At 37.3% G+C, this 16522-nt stretch overlaps 2 protein-coding genes and 1 long non-coding RNA gene across 3 annotated transcripts; 1 reads left to right on the top strand and 2 right to left on the bottom strand.

Moving 5' to 3' along the window:
- Positions 1-6753: 6753 nt before the first annotated feature.
- LOC148736478 (uncharacterized) lies at positions 6754-10880 on the top strand. Its single transcript, XR_015998874.1, has 3 exons — positions 6754-7293; positions 8081-8258; positions 8668-10880. It is a non-coding gene; the product is annotated as an uncharacterized LOC148736478 (long non-coding RNA).
- Positions 10881-11018: 138 nt separating this feature from the next.
- On the bottom strand, positions 11019-13017 carry LOC148736477 (twitchin-like). Its single transcript, XM_088753824.1, has 3 exons — positions 12853-13017; positions 12415-12712; positions 11019-11551 (listed from the first exon to the last, which is right to left on the bottom strand). The coding sequence occupies exons 2-3, from the start codon at positions 12437-12439 to the stop codon at positions 11244-11246; spliced, it is 333 nt and encodes a 110-aa protein (XP_088609950.1). The 5' UTR covers positions 12440-12712; positions 12853-13017; the 3' UTR covers positions 11019-11243.
- A 944-nt stretch (positions 13018-13961) lies between these two features.
- LOC148736476 (uncharacterized) lies at positions 13962-16119 on the bottom strand. Its single transcript, XM_088755242.1, has one exon. The coding sequence runs from the start codon at positions 15603-15605 to the stop codon at positions 15099-15101; it is 507 nt and encodes a 168-aa protein (XP_088611368.1). The 5' UTR covers positions 15606-16119; the 3' UTR covers positions 13962-15098.
- Positions 16120-16522: the final 403 nt, after the last annotated feature.

Below are 16522 nucleotides of genomic sequence, written 5' to 3'. Positions count from 1 at the left end.
ATTCAAAATAGTATCTGATTCATGTCAAAAGCGGGTCCATGGAACATTTCATACCTAAACTTTCACTCAAACAATTTTTCCGGCGAAGAGATCAAAAATCTACATTCAGTACGATTCTCTTGCTAAACAAACTCTATACTCGTCGTTATCTTTGTACCCTGATCCCTTGCATACTGAACAGCTCAGCGTGACAGCTTCTTCAGTTCCTAAAACCAGAAACAGGCTTCTCGTCATTACATACGAATAATAAGTTCACGTTCCTTTGAACCGACAGTTTCAGGCAGGAACTCACTGAAACATAAAAATAAGGGATAAACAAGTTATTACTTTTTGCAGCTATTGGCATTGTTTAAAGATGTTTTGACGGTAGGTTACTGCAAGTCAGCAATTTTGTCTCGCTTCTTTTAGTAATTTAGTAACTGTATCATGGCACAGAAAATAAAGGACTCAGTGTCTGTAAAATGTGCAACTTAAGTAGATTTCAATTGTATAATTAAGTCTTACCTAGAGTATACGAGTCTCCAAAAAATAATACAATCCCTCTTGGAGGCACGAAAAGCTTTATGATGTGCTGCATGAGGTCCACCTCATTCTCAGCCGCAAACCAATTTGTGGCACTTTTCGATGGTGTGCCAACAATAATGACACTGGCTCTCACGTTTACGTTTGTCGAAGTAGACGCCGTAATCGACAAGGTCTCAGCATCAAAAGAAAATGGTTCACTCGGTTGTACCGAAATAGTGTTTGACTCATTCTCACCTCACTGCTTTTTTTGGCTTGATTTTCCTCGCAGCCACTGGTAGAGGAACTATTTGCAGGTCGTTTGTCAGAACTTGACGTGGGGAATAATTCTACTTGTAGTAATTTTCTGACTTGTTACGTTTTCCAAATCTTGAAATGTCAGAAATTTCTCGGTACAACTGTATATTGAGGTCGTCGGTGAGATTTAAGAACAACTTGAAACGTCTGGCAGAAGACTTTTTCCGAGGTGTATTTTACCTAAGAAACAATGAAAGCCATTTGAAATATCATAAAACCATTTTACCTTATCTTTTACGAAATACGTTGGTGTGAGAAGTAAATTCGATTGAAAATGCGGCATCGCCGGCTCCGTCCAAACACGTTTCGCGGAAACGGAGACCAGAAGCGGAACTTTCTTGCGGCATTTTTGAAAAGTGTTACAGATTGATTGCTATTGTGCTCGCATTGCGAAATGCTTTAAATTTGTGTGGGAAATTTCATATAAACTACCAAAACTAAACTAAAATGATTTTCTTTGATTACGTTATGTAGGTTTTAAAAATTGAGAGTGAATGGTCAGAGTAAGCTAAACGCCGAAAGGAGGAAAGTCCATTGCCATAGACAGGCCAAGTTTACTCAGCCGTGCGGACCTTTATGGAAGCCAAATCAAATGCAGCTAATCTAAGACACGAGAACATTTTCCCCTCAATCTTATTTTTCTATTGCACGACAGAAAATGATCCTTATCTCGTACAAACTCAAAATGATCTTTCTTAGAGCAAATTCTCTTTTCTTCTCACTGAAGCTTCAAATTTTCAGAATTCTCGAAACGAAACGTACCTTGAGTTTCCTTAGATCTTCACTCGCGGACTTCATGTGAACAACAGACCCAGGATCAGTGCCATCCTGCGCTAGAATGGATGATTTATTGTGATGATGCAGTGTGCCGGCGCACCTCTCCGTTTTCTAAGTAAGTAAGTAACTTTATTTAGCCACATATCGCATATGAGCGAATAGCTCGTTTAAATGCAAATGTGCCATAAAAATTTGACATAATTTACATATATAAGTAATAAGTAATAGGTAAGAAATAAAAATTAATCATCTAGAATGAATAATTGCTATTTGTGACTAGACTATTTGTTTACAAAACAAACAGCTGCAGTCATACGATGAGGACAACTGTATGTCTTGCAAATTTTTCCTAAATATAGAAAGGGATTCCGACATCCTTATTTCGTCTGTCAGATTGTTCCATTGTTTGCTAGCCTGGTACGTAAAAGAATGTTGCATATAAGATGAGGTTGGTCTTGGAAGAACAACCTTAAGATGGCCACGTAGGCTGTAACCATTACTTCGCAGAGAAAACAATTCCTGAATGTAGTTCGGTGTCTGGTTATGAATACTTTTATATACAAGTATAAGTGCTTGTTCTATGCGTCGATGTTCTAAACTTTTAATATTTGCAGTTTTCAATAACTCTTCGTAAGCAGTCGACTTAGAATAATTGAGAAGAGTCCTCAGAGCGAATGCATTGGTTGACTCCAGTTTCGCAGACAGACCCTTACTTAGACCTATAAACAGTGGTGATGCATATTCGAAGTGAGGGAGAATGAAAGCTTTGTACAATTTAATCATCACATCTGAGGGTATAAATTTACGAATGCGTCGGAGAATTGAAACTTTTGTATTCACTTTCCGGCAAACTTCTTTAATGTGTACGTTGAAAGAGAGTGAATTGTCGATGACTACTCCAAGAAGCTTCATATGTGTAACGTAATCCAGTTCATTACTGTCAATAACAAAGGGCGTTGGTAAAGTTGCTCTGTTGAAAACTATGGATTGAGATTTACTATGATTGATCGCCAGAAAGTTCTCACAAAGCCAGGAAGCGAGTAGACCAACGTTGTTTTGTAGATTTATTTGCAAGGTAGATGGACAGAGGTTTGAAGAGTACCCAGTAGTGTCATTAGCATAAAATCTTAGAGAGCACGAAATATCTGAAAAATTCACATCGTTCATGTATATATTGAAGAGAAGGGGGCCCAAGATTGAGCCTGAGCACGAAATATCTGAAAAATTCACATCGTTCATGTATATATTGAAGAGAAGGGGGCCCGAGATTGAGCCTTCTGCTTTCGCGAAGTACCACTTTCTGCCGGAATACTGCCGCTTTTCCCTTTTTCCTTCTTTCGAGTAAGGTAGCGAGGACCCTCTACCACGTGTTGTTGCCATATCTTTTCACTAACTGAATTTGTTGAGCCTGGCTTGTCAAATAGCTGACGGGCATGAACCCTGAAGAATGTGCGACCACCATTTTGAATTGAGATAATTTAAGCCTTATCGTTTGTTTATTGGTTAATATGCACACCCATAAGAAATTCTTTTGTATGCCCGATCACGTAGGAGTTTTTAAATTTCCGACAGCCGCATCACGCTGTTGAGAAAACTGTTAGTTTTTCAAACTGAAATAGGAATACATGAGCGGCTATGGATATTATGGATTCTAGTTCGGTTGCAGAAGAGCCTCTGTCAGTCTCGATTCTTTCAAGTCTCGCCGAAGAGCCTTTGGTAGAAACATCAGTTACTTAATAAAGCTTTGAGAGCCGAGCTACGAGAATAGAAGAGTCAGCCGTAGAGGTATTTTAAAGTCTCTTAGCAAGCACGCCTGCTAAACGGAAAACGGAAAAGGGAAGCCTCGACGAATCGTTAGACTCTTCAAGAGCTGAAACACCACTCTCACCTGAACACAGAGCTTCGAAAGAGCAAGAAGTAGAAACTTCTAGCGCTGCAGGTTGTGAGGACGATGAAAATGTGGTCCTTTCTGAAAATGAAAGCTTCAGCGGTAACAAGACGCAAAGCGGCAACCTTGAAGGTAAATTTCTAATCAGCTCTTCCCTAACTTCAAAAACAGAACCTTTTCTTTGTGTTTGAGGATAATAATTCTCAATTCAGAAACACTGCAGTTGATCTAGGTGGAAAGGTAGAGGAATTCTTTGATGTTCTCAAAGTAACAGATCTCGTTATGAATAGCCGGAAAACTGCTTGCTAGCTTATACCATCTGTACAATTCAATACCTATTCACGCAGCCAAAGAGCAATTAAGAGCTCTTCCAAGTGTTTTTCCTCCAGTGTTTAAAATGATGCTAAAATTGTGGACGTCGCTAAAAAAAAAAAAAAAGTAATATATCAGTGCAGTAAATGGTTTGAACCCGGGGGTAACATGTGAAGGTGTAGTCTGATCGTCCGGGTGAGTGTAGTCCTGAGAAAGACTGTTGTCGGTGGTAGTGACTGACGTTTCGACAACCTGTGCGGAAGTCATCATCAGAGTCAAGTGAATGATTGTTGTCAGTAGAATGTTCTTATTCCAGTTCGAACTGGAATAAGTCACTACCACCGACAACAGTCTTTCTCAGGACTACACTCACCCGGACGATCAGACTACACCTTCACATAATATATCAGTGTATTCCAAAAGTTAATTTTTGCGACTTAACCAAAGTGAAAAACGAGATAGGAACGAACTGACCTGCAGGCACGTTCGTGGCTGACCAGACCGATGCGGGAAAGGCAGATCCGCGGGCGGAGTAAAGGGAACTAAAAGGGTCTGGCAACTAGTTTTGAGCACATGCTCTTCGAACGCGATCGTCGGAGCAAAAAGCATGGACGGTAAGTGTAGGTTTTATTGAAGGATTTTACTTTGAAATGTTGAGTGCCTCATAAATTTAGTTTTTGTCTGGCACACATTGCAGGTTGCATAGAAATCAAATCCTCGGAGAGGTGAGTATCTTACAATTCATGCACAACATTTGAACAATCAACTAAGAACTACAAAGCTCGCGGCATTTATTCTTATATTCATAGAGTAATTGTACTGCAAGGTAATGAAGTTTACCTCCAATATCTTCACCGTTACAACCTAGCAATATTAATATTGTTGTAAAGTAAACTGCTGAATGACTTTCACGCTCATTATGGGAATCACTTTCTCTTGAATATGATGAATGCAGTGTAAATACTATTGTAAGCATTAGCATGAATGTGAATGCATACATCTACATTCTTGAAGACATAACTCATGTTTTCCTGTTAAATTAAATGTTATTAACAGTTCTGTCAATGTTTGATTTCTCTATTGTTTACATGGAAGTTTATGGGTCGATACAAAGATATGTTCTAGATGTTATTTTGCGGTAAGGTAAGCAGATATCTGCATGTAGTAATTTTAATAACTAGGCTCAGGTTATTACGTTTCCTAGCTCATTTCTGTTAATCTAAGATATTACCTCCTTGCTACTTATCTGCAAAAAATGCTGTTGGGAAATGCAAACAACCAACATACCTAACCTCTGCCAAAAGATGCAGATTTCAGGAAGGAAAAACGAAGAGAGACGTCAGAACAAATGGTGGCAGCCATTGCAGAAACGTTGACTTCGAATTCTTGCCTAGGAATACTAGGCTTCGTGGCTTCGACTGGGCAATAGTTAAATAAAAGCGAGTCGTCTAATTTCGCTGCAAGCGGCGACATAGCGATAAAATCAGTGTTTCTAAACATCGTTTACTCCTCCATTTTGAATTCTTAGGTGGGTTACCGCTGAACACCCGTTCCCCGTTTCCCGTTTCCCGTTCCCCGTTCCCCGTTCCCCGTTCCCCGTTCCCCGTTCCCGATTTTAGTAACATCCGGAATTCAACTGGGCTTTGGGCGGCGCATCCAAAGCTGTGAAGAACACGTATTAGATAGTGAGTTGGACTTGCACTGCAAAGTGGAGCGTCATAAATCCATAATACAGCAACAGGATAGTGGAACAATCTTGGCGCCCTAATCTATAAACTACCGTCTATTGGGAAATTAGAGGACCAATAAAAAAGGCAGTTTTCATTTCGATGTATTTTGATAATTTTTTTTTATGTAAACAAGAATTGTAACAGAAGAGGCGAGTTCATGTAATTTTTCTTATTTAGTCATTTATTTTAAGCCTCTATTATGTACGGGCAAGGTGGAAGGAATGCCTGACCCTATGATATAAGATATTTCAAGTTCCGATTTTAAAATATCTGACAAAGACACATTGTCTGCAATTTAGAAAGTTTCATCCTACTTTCTTACTTGTCATCTTAACCAAATTATGCATGTGGTAATAATAAAAAAGGATTAGTTAATATTTCTATTAATATTTCCCCGTACAGGCCTGAATTTTTTTCAGGTCTGATTTTCACTATTGCTTAAATAGTGCTTTACTGCGAAGGATCGTGCACATATACGTTTCATAACCGCAGTTCATATATATGTATTTCATATGTTTGTTGTTTGATTTATCATCTGCGGGTTTATGTCGAATTAATTTGATGGCCTGCTCCCAGTTGGCTTGTTAGCTCAATTGGTAGAGCGCTGCACTAGTATCGCAGAGGTCAGTGGTTCGAATCCCGTACAGGCCTGAATTTTTTTTCAGGTCTGATTTTCACTATTACTTAAATAGTGCTTTACTGCGATGGATCGAGCACATATACGTTTCATAACCGCAGTTCATATATATGTATTTCACATGTTTGTTGTTTGATTTATCATCTACGGGTTTATGTCGAATTAATTTGATGGCCTGCTCCCAGTTGGCTTGTTAGCTCAATTGGTAGAGCGCTGCACTAGTATCGCAGAGGTCAGTGGTTCGAATCCCGTACAGGCCTGAATTTTTTCCAGGTTTGATTTTCACTATTGCTTAAATAGTGCTTTACTGCGAAGGATCGTGCACATATACGTTTCATAACCGCAGTTCATATATATGTATTTCATATGTTTGTTGTTTGATTTCTAACCTAGTAAACAAAGAGACACGTATCTGTCGTAGGAAAAGTTCGCAAAGTGAAAAAACCTGGAGGTTGCGATCGCGAGAAGTGTCATGCTGCTTCTCTGAAAGAAGGAAAGGCTCTTCAAACCAAAGCGATAATTGTGGTAATTAGATAAGGAAGTGACATATCGTAACGCATTCCTTAGGGTCGTTTGTTAGAGAGACTGGGTTCGAAATAGCTATTACAGAGTGGACTCTGTAATGGCTATTTCAAACACGAAAACAGCGAACAGCATAACGACTTAAAAAAAAACCCAATCAATCGCTATTATTTCATTGCTGGTTATGCCATATAGAGCAGAAGAAGTGGGAGGAGTAAACGTTTTGGTCGTTTTTGGTAGAGAAAGGAAAAGAGGCTGCTTGGGTGATTTGTTTCCGCCGTTCACTGTTTTGTTGTTTACGAGTGACAGTCATTTACTGCAAAATTAAGGCACGAAGGCGATTATTTAGCCTGGTTCTCTGACGATCCAAGGCGCCCTCGTGATTTTCACGGATATTTGAGCAAGTGGATTCAGACCGTCTGAGATTTAGGCTAATATCGACTCATAAGTTACGAGATATTCATCAATTCTGTGGGTTTCTGTATATTTAAGGCAACAAAATCTGGATGTTGTTCTGAGAAATGCATAGAGACCTTAGAAGCCGTGGATCTTGCAGAGATGTGCATTACACGTAGGAATCTTCAGGGCAATAACTTGCTGTAAACAAGGTAAGTCGTACTTGATTGGCCAAACCAAATGAAAGGTACAACTGGTACATCGTATGTTGTCCTTTAGTTGCACCAACAAGTTTCTTCTCGTAGATAGTCTAAATCATAAATCAGACTAAATTAAGTAAAACGAATTTGTAATCATCCCTTTATAACGTGATTCATGAACAAAAAATTCCTTCAAGTCTAATTTTTGTCTTTATGGGTAAAACTAAATTTGGACACACTCGCGAAGCTGTTGACCAGCTGTTTAACAAGTAAGAATCAGGTGAGAGTTTCATTTTCATTGAATTAAGTTGAGAGGAAAACTCTCTTTGAGAATAGTTACATTGCAGAACCATCTTATTAATGCTGGCAATTACTTAGTCAAAGTTTCACTGCTGGGGTGCTTAATTGCTAGCTTACACTGGCTTTCTGAATTTTTGGTGAAAAAGGACATTAGAACCTCTAAAGGTAATAGTAGTAGTAAAACTTTATTAAAAGTGTCAAGAGCCATCCTAAGCTAGGGAAAAATCCCTTACTAATTTGGGGACATGTACTAAAAAAGAAAATAGACTAGGAGCTATTTACAGTAGTATATATATTAATTAGTTAACTAAGAGAAAATCTATAGTTAACTAATTACGGGATTTGTTATAAAAATGTAACAATTCCCAGATTAGATTTGTATAACTATTGAGATGGTCATGTAGTTATATTTTAAGCCTTCAGTTGATTGATGTTTATCCTCTCCTGACAATATGGATCGATACAGTATCTTAAAATGTTTTCTCTTGTTAATTGATAGAGCTTATGACCTCCTTTGAGAGTTGTTACACCCCAACTCCAAAGGCTGTCAAGGTTGAGCATGTTTTTGCTGTGAAGGAGTGGATGTTGCCCATTTCACAGGTGGAGTGACACTGAACAGGAAAACTGGAAACTGGTAAACCCTGATCTACTGAGAACAGTGGTTAACTGTAGTGAAAGTAAGTGGAAATATCTGCTGTACAATGAGAATAAATAAAAACAAAAAATCTCAACAATACTTTCCATTAATAATTATACGCTGTTCATACACTGAAGATATCTGTTTTGCTCAGTTGGAGTGTGATGATCTTACATTTTAATTCTTAGCATTATACAAGACCAATAATGATAAAAATAATTATAAATAACAATAATATTAGTAACAATGACAAGTACTATTAGAAAAATCAAACTGATCTCTGTTACAGCTTGATGTTATTACAGCTGTAAGTTACTAACTAGAAGCCTTTTTATTGTTGAGGTCATTTCATTCTCTACTGCCAGATTCATGTCCTTCAAATATGAAATTTCTGGAGTAAGTGCTTTTGCTACAGTTTTTTTAAGCTTGCTTTTCTTTATTTATGTCAGGCTGATGCAGAAATAAATGTTGATGTCCCCCCAGATTATGTTACTCCAGATACAGAGAAGCTTGAGCTCCAATGGCTCAGGTCAGAAATTGGAAAGAAGATTGTTAAAATATAAGATTTTCGGTTATAATCGATTCACACTTGTGAATGGAAATTTCCATAGATCTTCCAGTAGAATGGTAAAATATAAGATGTTCAGCTATAATCAATCTAGACATGTGCATGGAAATTTTCATGGACCTTCCATTAAGATGGTATAATGCAAGATAGTCAGCTCTAATCCATCTAGACATGTGCATGGAAATTTTCATAGACCTTTCATTAAGATGGTTTAATGTAAGATGTTCAGCTCTAATCCATCTAGACATGTGCATGGAAATTCCCATAGACCTTCCATTAACATGGTATAATGTAAGATATTCAGTTGTAATCGATCTAGACATGTGCATGGAAATTTCCATAAACCTTCTACTAACATGGTAAAATGTAAGATGTTCAGCTCTAATTGATCTAGACATGTGCATGGAAATTCCCATAGACCTTCAATTAAAATGGTACAATGAAAGATGTTCAGCTGTAATCGATCTAAACATGTGCATGGAAATTTCCATAGACCTTCTACTAACATGGTAAAATGTAAGATGTTCAGGTCTAATCGATCTAGACATGTGCACGGAAATTCCTATAGGGGAATCCTTGTTTACAATATTTGCCTCATTAGCATAGGCAATTCAGTTTCTGATGGAGCTAAAAATAAATCAGTTCTGAATATCGAAAGGTCAAAGTACGATTAACTTGGCCAATGAATATGAGCCTGATGCTTTGAATAGCTTTTGTGCAACACGGGTTTAAAAACTCAAAATTTTACATAGAATGTATGAGCTCATTTGTGCTTTTGCCACCCAGAAATTTTGCAGTTTTTGATGGACTATTTCTCCTTGAATATTACACCCAAAGACCTAAAAATTTCACCATGTACCAAGGTTTTCTAGCTCTTTAGCTGCGTGAAGTCAATTTGTATCTAACATGCTTCCTTCTTTACACAAAGTCGTATGCAAATGAGCAAAAATGTAAACAATGACGTCAGCATGAATCCGCCTATAGACCTTCCATTAGCATGTATAATATAAGATATTCAGCTGTAATAATCGATCGAGACATTTGCATGGAAATTTCCATAGACCTTCCATTAACATGGTATAATGTAAGATATTTAGCTGTAATCGATCTAGACATGTGCATGGAAATTTCCATAGACCTTTTACTAACATGGTAAAATGTAAGATGTTCAGCTATAATCAATCTAGACATGTGCATGGAAATTTCCATAGACCTTCCATTAAGATGGTATAATGCAAGATAGTCAGCTCTAATCCATCTAGACATGTGCATGGAAATTTTCATAGACCTTTCATTAAGATGGTATAATGTAAGATGTTCAGCTCTAATCCATCTAGACATGTGCATGGAAATTCCCATAGACCTTCCATTAACACAGCAAAATTTAAGATGTACGGTTATAATTGATCCTGACATGTATATGGAAATTTCCATAGACCTTCCATTAACATGGTATAATATAAGATATTCAGCTGTAATAATCGATCTAGACATTTGCATGGAAATTTCCATAGACCTTCCATTAACATGGTATAATGTAAGATATTCAGCTATGATCGATCTAGACATGTGCATGGAAATTTCCATAGACCTTCCATTAAGATGGTATAATGTAACATGTTCAGGTCTAATCGATCTAGACATGTGCATGGAAATTTCCATAGACCTTCCATAACACAGCAAAATTTAAGATGTAAGGTTATAATTGATCCTGACTTGTATATAGAAATTTCCATAGATCTTCCATTGACATGGTAAAATGTAAGATGTTCAGTAACGTTATAATCGATCCAGAAATGTGCATGGAAATTTCCAAAGATTAGTTTAAGTGACATGGTATAATTTAACATGATTTTTTAAGTCCTTTTGATTATCATCTCTATGGTAATGTCTGCATATACATTTGTAAAAAAGATTCTCAGAAAAATCGCTGTCAGATATGCCATATCCTATTTTGTATATTTAAGGCACGTATGTATGAATTTCAGCAAATAGTTCTCAAAAGAGATTCTGTCTTTGTTGTAAAAGTTGTTGTACTCAATTCAACTGTGGAGTGGCTTTTATAGACTATTAAACTTTTTTTTCTTCAATGTAGTTGAGTGTCCTGGTCAGAATGATACAAGTCATTGAAGAGTACTTGTTACCCAACATATACTGAAATGGCAAGGAAGCATCTCTTTCATTGTGGTTTTTACTAAACTTTCTTTACTTCAGAAAATCTGGACTTAAAAAATTATGTGTTAAAAGGTAACCTACTGGGAGCGGACAGATCTTCATATTTTTTTTTTCATGTTTAATGAGCCACTACAGCTGGCATAAAGTTCTGTAGAAAACCTCTGACAAATGATGAGCCTTTCTGCACTCTTAGCAACAGGCTTATGTTAAGTTTCTTCCTCTTTAAAGTTGTAAACTTTAAACATCTACCATCTGATGCACAACATGTCAAATAAAGGTACTTTAAAAATATATACCAGTCTTTGTCTTAAATGTACTGACATCTGGCTCGCTCTCTCCCTGTTTGTTGACTGCAAAGAGTTTCACTTCATATTCTGATTCATACTTTAGACCTGTAATCTTGAAGTAAGTTTGAACAATGCTTCCATGCTCTTGCTTTTCTGAGAATCCTGTTGGAAATTTCTCTCTCCGTTCAAGACGGTAAGTAGGGCTTAAATCACTACTGTCAGCCTCTGGTTGTGCCCAGGTCAGAATGAACTCCTTGTCAACTTTGCCTTCTTTATTTGTGATGACTGGCTTTTCAGGTAAACCTACAGTACCAAAAATTAATAATAACTCCTACATCTTAAACACATGTCAAGTACCTCTTAATCTAAAAGTAATCAGTTTAAAAAAACCTGAGATTAGCTCAAGCATGTATATAAGCAAGAGGTAGCAAGAGGTGAAACTGAAGCGTGATCGTCCAGAGGATCGAGTGTAATCCTGAGAAGGACTGTTGTTGGTGGTGGTGACTGACATTTTGACAACCTGTGCGGAAGTCATCATCAGAGTCAAGTGAATGGTTGTTGTCAGTAAAATGTTCTTAGTTGAGTTTGAGTGGAATGATTGGCGAGTTTGCCATGATGTTGTTGGCTGTAAGGCTCAACTGTGTGGTGTAAGTCACGCATAGTTGGTCTGTTTCAATCCATTGGTAAAGTTAGGTCATTCTGTTCGGTTTGTTTGTAATGTCAATGTTGTGAATAAGTCATTTGTATGGAGCCAGTGGTTGATGACAGCTGTTGAGGGAAGTCTTTTCTAAGTTAGTAAACCAGAGTCGGTAGTTGAAAGTAGTTAATGCTGGTTTGTAAGTCAATGATGTTAAGCAATGTGATTGTTGACATCACCTTTCTTTGTCACCTCTCAGTGTTCAGTCACTCTTGTCAGATTTCTGCCAGTCTCTCCAGTGTAGGAGGCTTGCCAGTTAGAGCAATTGATCTTCTAAATCGCACCCTGTCTGTTCCTCGGTTCGTCCTTATCTTTAACGTTAGTTAAAAACTGATGTAGTGTGGTGGTGGGTTTGTGGGCAAGGTAGATATTGAAGGGTTGTGAAGTTATCTGCATTTCCCACAAACCCATCACCACAACTCAAAACATCTATCATCTGATGCACAACATGTTAAATCAAGGTACATACCAGTCTGTCTTAAATGTTCTGACATCTGGCTCACTGTCTCCTTGTTGGTTGACTGCAAACAGTTTCACTTCATACTCTGAGCTATACTCAAGATCAGCAATCTTGAAGTGAGTTTCACCAGTGTTACCATACTGTGGCATTTCTGAAGATACTATTCCAAGTTGTTTTTTTTTTCATTCTAGACGGTAGGTTGAAGGCTGGAAATCACTACCGTTTGCCTCTGATGGAGACCAGTTCAGAGTGAACTCCTTGTCAACTTCACTTTCTTTATTTGTGATGGTTGGTTTACCAGGTAGACCTAGAAAAATATTATCAATGTTAATAATTTTTCTTACAAATTCTAAATGTATATGCACTTACATGTACATACACTATACTTCAAACACTACCTTTTGTAATGTATTTCAGAAGTATAACATGTTAATAAAAGGTACCTACCAGTCTTTGTTTTAAATGTTCTGATATCTGACCCAATGTCTCCCCATCCCCTGACAGTAAAGAGTTTTACTTCATACACTGAGTCATACTTTAAGCCAGTAATCTTATAGTGAGTATCATCACTGATTCTTTTTTTACATGGAACTGTCTTGGATTCCTTACTGGTTCTTTCCCACCATTCTATACGATATTCGAGGCTGAGATTTTTAGGGTCGTTGTGTACTTCTGACCAAGTCACAATGAACTCTCTGTCAACTTCACCATCTGCATTTGTGATAACTGGCTTACCTGAGAAAGTGGATTGATTTTAATCTTCTGTTCAGAAATATTCTTTTTAGAAGTATTGAATTTGTTAAAAATATAATTTTGTACTACACATTGACTACAACATGAGATTGAGATTTATCATTTTGTTTTAAAAAACTGGGTTCTTGTTAAGGGCCGGTAACTAGCTATTTTTATTGGCTTTTCAAGGAAATTTAACTGCTATTTCACCAAAACCTGTGACTAGATAGATAGATAGATATATAGACAGATAGATAGATGGGATAGATGGTTTTATTCAAAAACTTAGCAGTCAAAGGGCTGAATTACATATTGTTGTTACAACCCTTACCAAAGCAAAAGTATGGGAATGGTATGGGACTGCTTGGACCATATCTGACCCATAGATGGGAATGGTATGGGAAGGTAACCTGGGTATATGGAATTGGTATGGGGCCAAATTTTACCAAATTTTTAACTATGGGACATGCATGGGAAGAAAATAGAAGGCTTCTTATTTTATGGGAAACCTATGGGAATAAGGTTCCCATACACATCCCATACCAATAAGAATTCCCACAACTGTCCTTACCTATGGCATTGATATGGGACATTCATTATGAAGAGTATACCATAGATTACCCATACCAGCTGACAGGTGTTCATCATGCCCCATAGATTTCCCATTGTGAAAACTGTATGGGATCTCTATGGGACATTCACTCTCCATATTTCAACCATTTCAGCTCTTGTTTCCCAAAGATCTCCCATGACAGTAGTTCTATGGGAAATCTATGGGACATATCTATGCTCATAATGGCAATGGGAAAACACATGTCCACAAATTGAGTAATTGACAATTTTATTAATTGGACTGAGACAATAATGTCCTCTATTGTAAACAGAGAGCAAAAACCATTAATTATTCTGACAGGCTACATTTTTTTTAACTGAAATGACCATAAAAGTCTAAGAATATTTTACATGAGTCAAGAGATAACTTTGCAACACTCTGACATGCTTCCCTAATAAAAATAGATGAAAATTTCATTCAAGTTTCTGTTCACCTATGCATTGTCATTGTGTTACATGTCATAATTCAAGTGTTAACTTGAGTTTTATGAAACTTACAACAATATCAACATGCATATACTGCATCATACTTTGTTGAATAATAAATCCTTCTCATTGTCACCATGAACTGAAGGCCTTTTTTCAAAAAAGTTTTTCATGTTTGAAAAATTAAGTTTGGTAGCAAAGATTCAAGGCTTTATATTAAATGAAATCTTTGCAGACTGTACGTAGGAAAATAACAAGCTACATGTTCCTTATTACATGAAATCTTTGCAATGCCTAAACTTTGCGAATTTGGCAATTAATTTTAAAATATTGAAAAGTTTAAGTGGCATGAAAAACAAGTTTTGTGTACATAACATGATGTGAAAATTATGTGATGCATTAGGTAAAAATCAAGAAAGAATAAGTTAAATTACAGTTTGCAAGTCCAAAAGAAAATGAAAAGTGAAGTTAACTTTGAAGATGTGAGTGTCAACGGACCTGAAGCTTGATAACATAATAGTTTTTGAAACTTATTTGTACAACAATCCTTATATTTAGGTCATAGAATTTTTACAGTAAATTGCCAAAATTGAGGTAAATCACCTCACTGATAAACACAGAATAAAAGTGACTCAAAATACAAAACCTTTTGCAAAATTGTGAAATGCATAAACCTCAAAATCACAAAATTAATGTGGTGCGAAAATTTAATGTAATAAGGCTTCAGTAAGCTTAAATGCAAGGCCTTATGCGTCCAATTGTGTGTTGAAGACTGATGACGAAGCTTGAATGCAAAAAAAATTCAGTGATTTGAATTTATACAATCATTGTTGATGTTCATCGCTTTACATTGGCAGGCCAGTGACAATTTTTGGTCTAAAATTTGCAAAAGAAAATGCATGTACATGTATACAAGACAATGTTCAGTCCTTTTCAAAATGGTTAGGAAAATGCGCAGCATATCCCACCTCACTATCTGAAAATTTAATGTACAGACACACATCTATAATGTCCTCTAAAGGGATAATGTCAAATCTGTTCTTCTTTGGTTGGTGGAGAGGAACAATGTGATTGACAACATTCCCCAATACTTCATGCCTTTCACAAAGTACTCCACTAGACTTGGGCATTGGAGCGATGACTGCGCCACAAGTCATCCTGAAAGTTTCCTCAACCAAAAAGAACACTTCAATTTGGCCATAGCTTGTGTGCCCTCCCTGGCAATATGCAATGGTGAAGTTGTTTCTTCTTGAAACTCTCTTGTACATTTGTGAGTGAAAAATGGCATCCCCAAATTGTAGACGTTTAAAGAAAGTGACACATTCAATGGACTCCACACCCAAACAAAGCAGAAGATCTTCTTCAAATGGTGCACCAGGTGTCCCTTTCTTTAGAGCACCAATTGCAAAAAACTCATTTTTGAGATGCATCCTGTTGGTCCTGAAAGACAAGAAAAAAATACTGCTGTTATACAACCTATGCCCCTTAGAGGTCTTTACTTAAAGTCATATTACTCCAGACTTGTTTAGAAGTTCCTTGCGATTGGATTACAATTTGTTAAACATACACAAAAACAATAAGTAAGTAGAATGATTGGATCACATTTTGTTCCTGGGCAACCGAGCTCGATATGCATTTGCCGTACTCGATTACCATTCCTGCTCGATGAGCAAACCACGTTTTATAATCGAGCTCGATAACTACAAGTCGAGCTCGATTACTAATCGAGTACGATTGCTGGATCACATTTGGTATCTGGGCAACCGAGCTCGGTGTATGTTCACCGTACTCGAATAGCGATTCGAGTACCAGTTCAAACCAACCTCGGATCAACGAGCTCGAAATGCGGTCAATTCTATTCGAGCTCGATCCAACTATATCGTGCTCGATCAAAAAGACGAGCTCGACAAACTCCATCTGTTCTAATCGAGCTCGGTTTCTTATCGAGCTCGGTTTGCCTCGCGGTATTGGTTTCATATCGAGCTCGATTTCTGAACGAGCTCGGATTGGTATCGAGCTCAGTTTAATCTTCTTTCAGCAAATGAGAGGTAATCTGGTACCAAGACTTGGGAGGGAGCATGGGACGAGCGAGAATGGCCATGATTCTGGCAAACTTGTTGAGTTTAGTTCGTTAATTTGGGACTTTGTAGAAATATGTTTTCGGTGGAATTCGAAAGAGAAAACACAACAGGAGCAAATAATGATTTAATTCTGCTAAGGAGATGAAGGGAAGGACACTAAGGTGAGCACTGGCTCTTTCTACTGCATTGTTTTAGGGGAGGGTGTTGCTACTCGCTGGTTCATAGTTTTTAATAACGTTTTGTTCAGTTTCAAACTTAAGCTCAAT

The sequence above is a fragment of the Stylophora pistillata genome, chromosome 3 (genome assembly GCF_964205215.1).
Source record: "Stylophora pistillata chromosome 3, jaStyPist1.2, whole genome shotgun sequence".
In the NCBI taxonomy this organism is placed as follows: domain Eukaryota; kingdom Metazoa; phylum Cnidaria; class Anthozoa; order Scleractinia; family Pocilloporidae; genus Stylophora; species Stylophora pistillata.
This window is presented reverse-complemented; position numbering and strand designations above follow the sequence as displayed.

What these genes read in the sequence shown, in the direction of transcription:
- LOC148736476 (XM_088755242.1), bottom strand. Translation starts at nt 15,605, where the DNA reads ATGCATCTCAAAAATGAGTTTTTTGCAATTGGTGCTCTAAAGAAAGGG.
- LOC148736477 (XM_088753824.1), bottom strand. Translation starts at nt 12,439, where the DNA reads ATGTCAGAACATTTAAGACAGACTG. An exon ending in AGAACATTTAAGACAGACTG is followed by an intron (nt 11,552 to 12,414) that starts GTATGTACCTTG and finishes TTGGTACTGTAG; the next exon opens with GTTTACCTGAAAAGCCAGTC.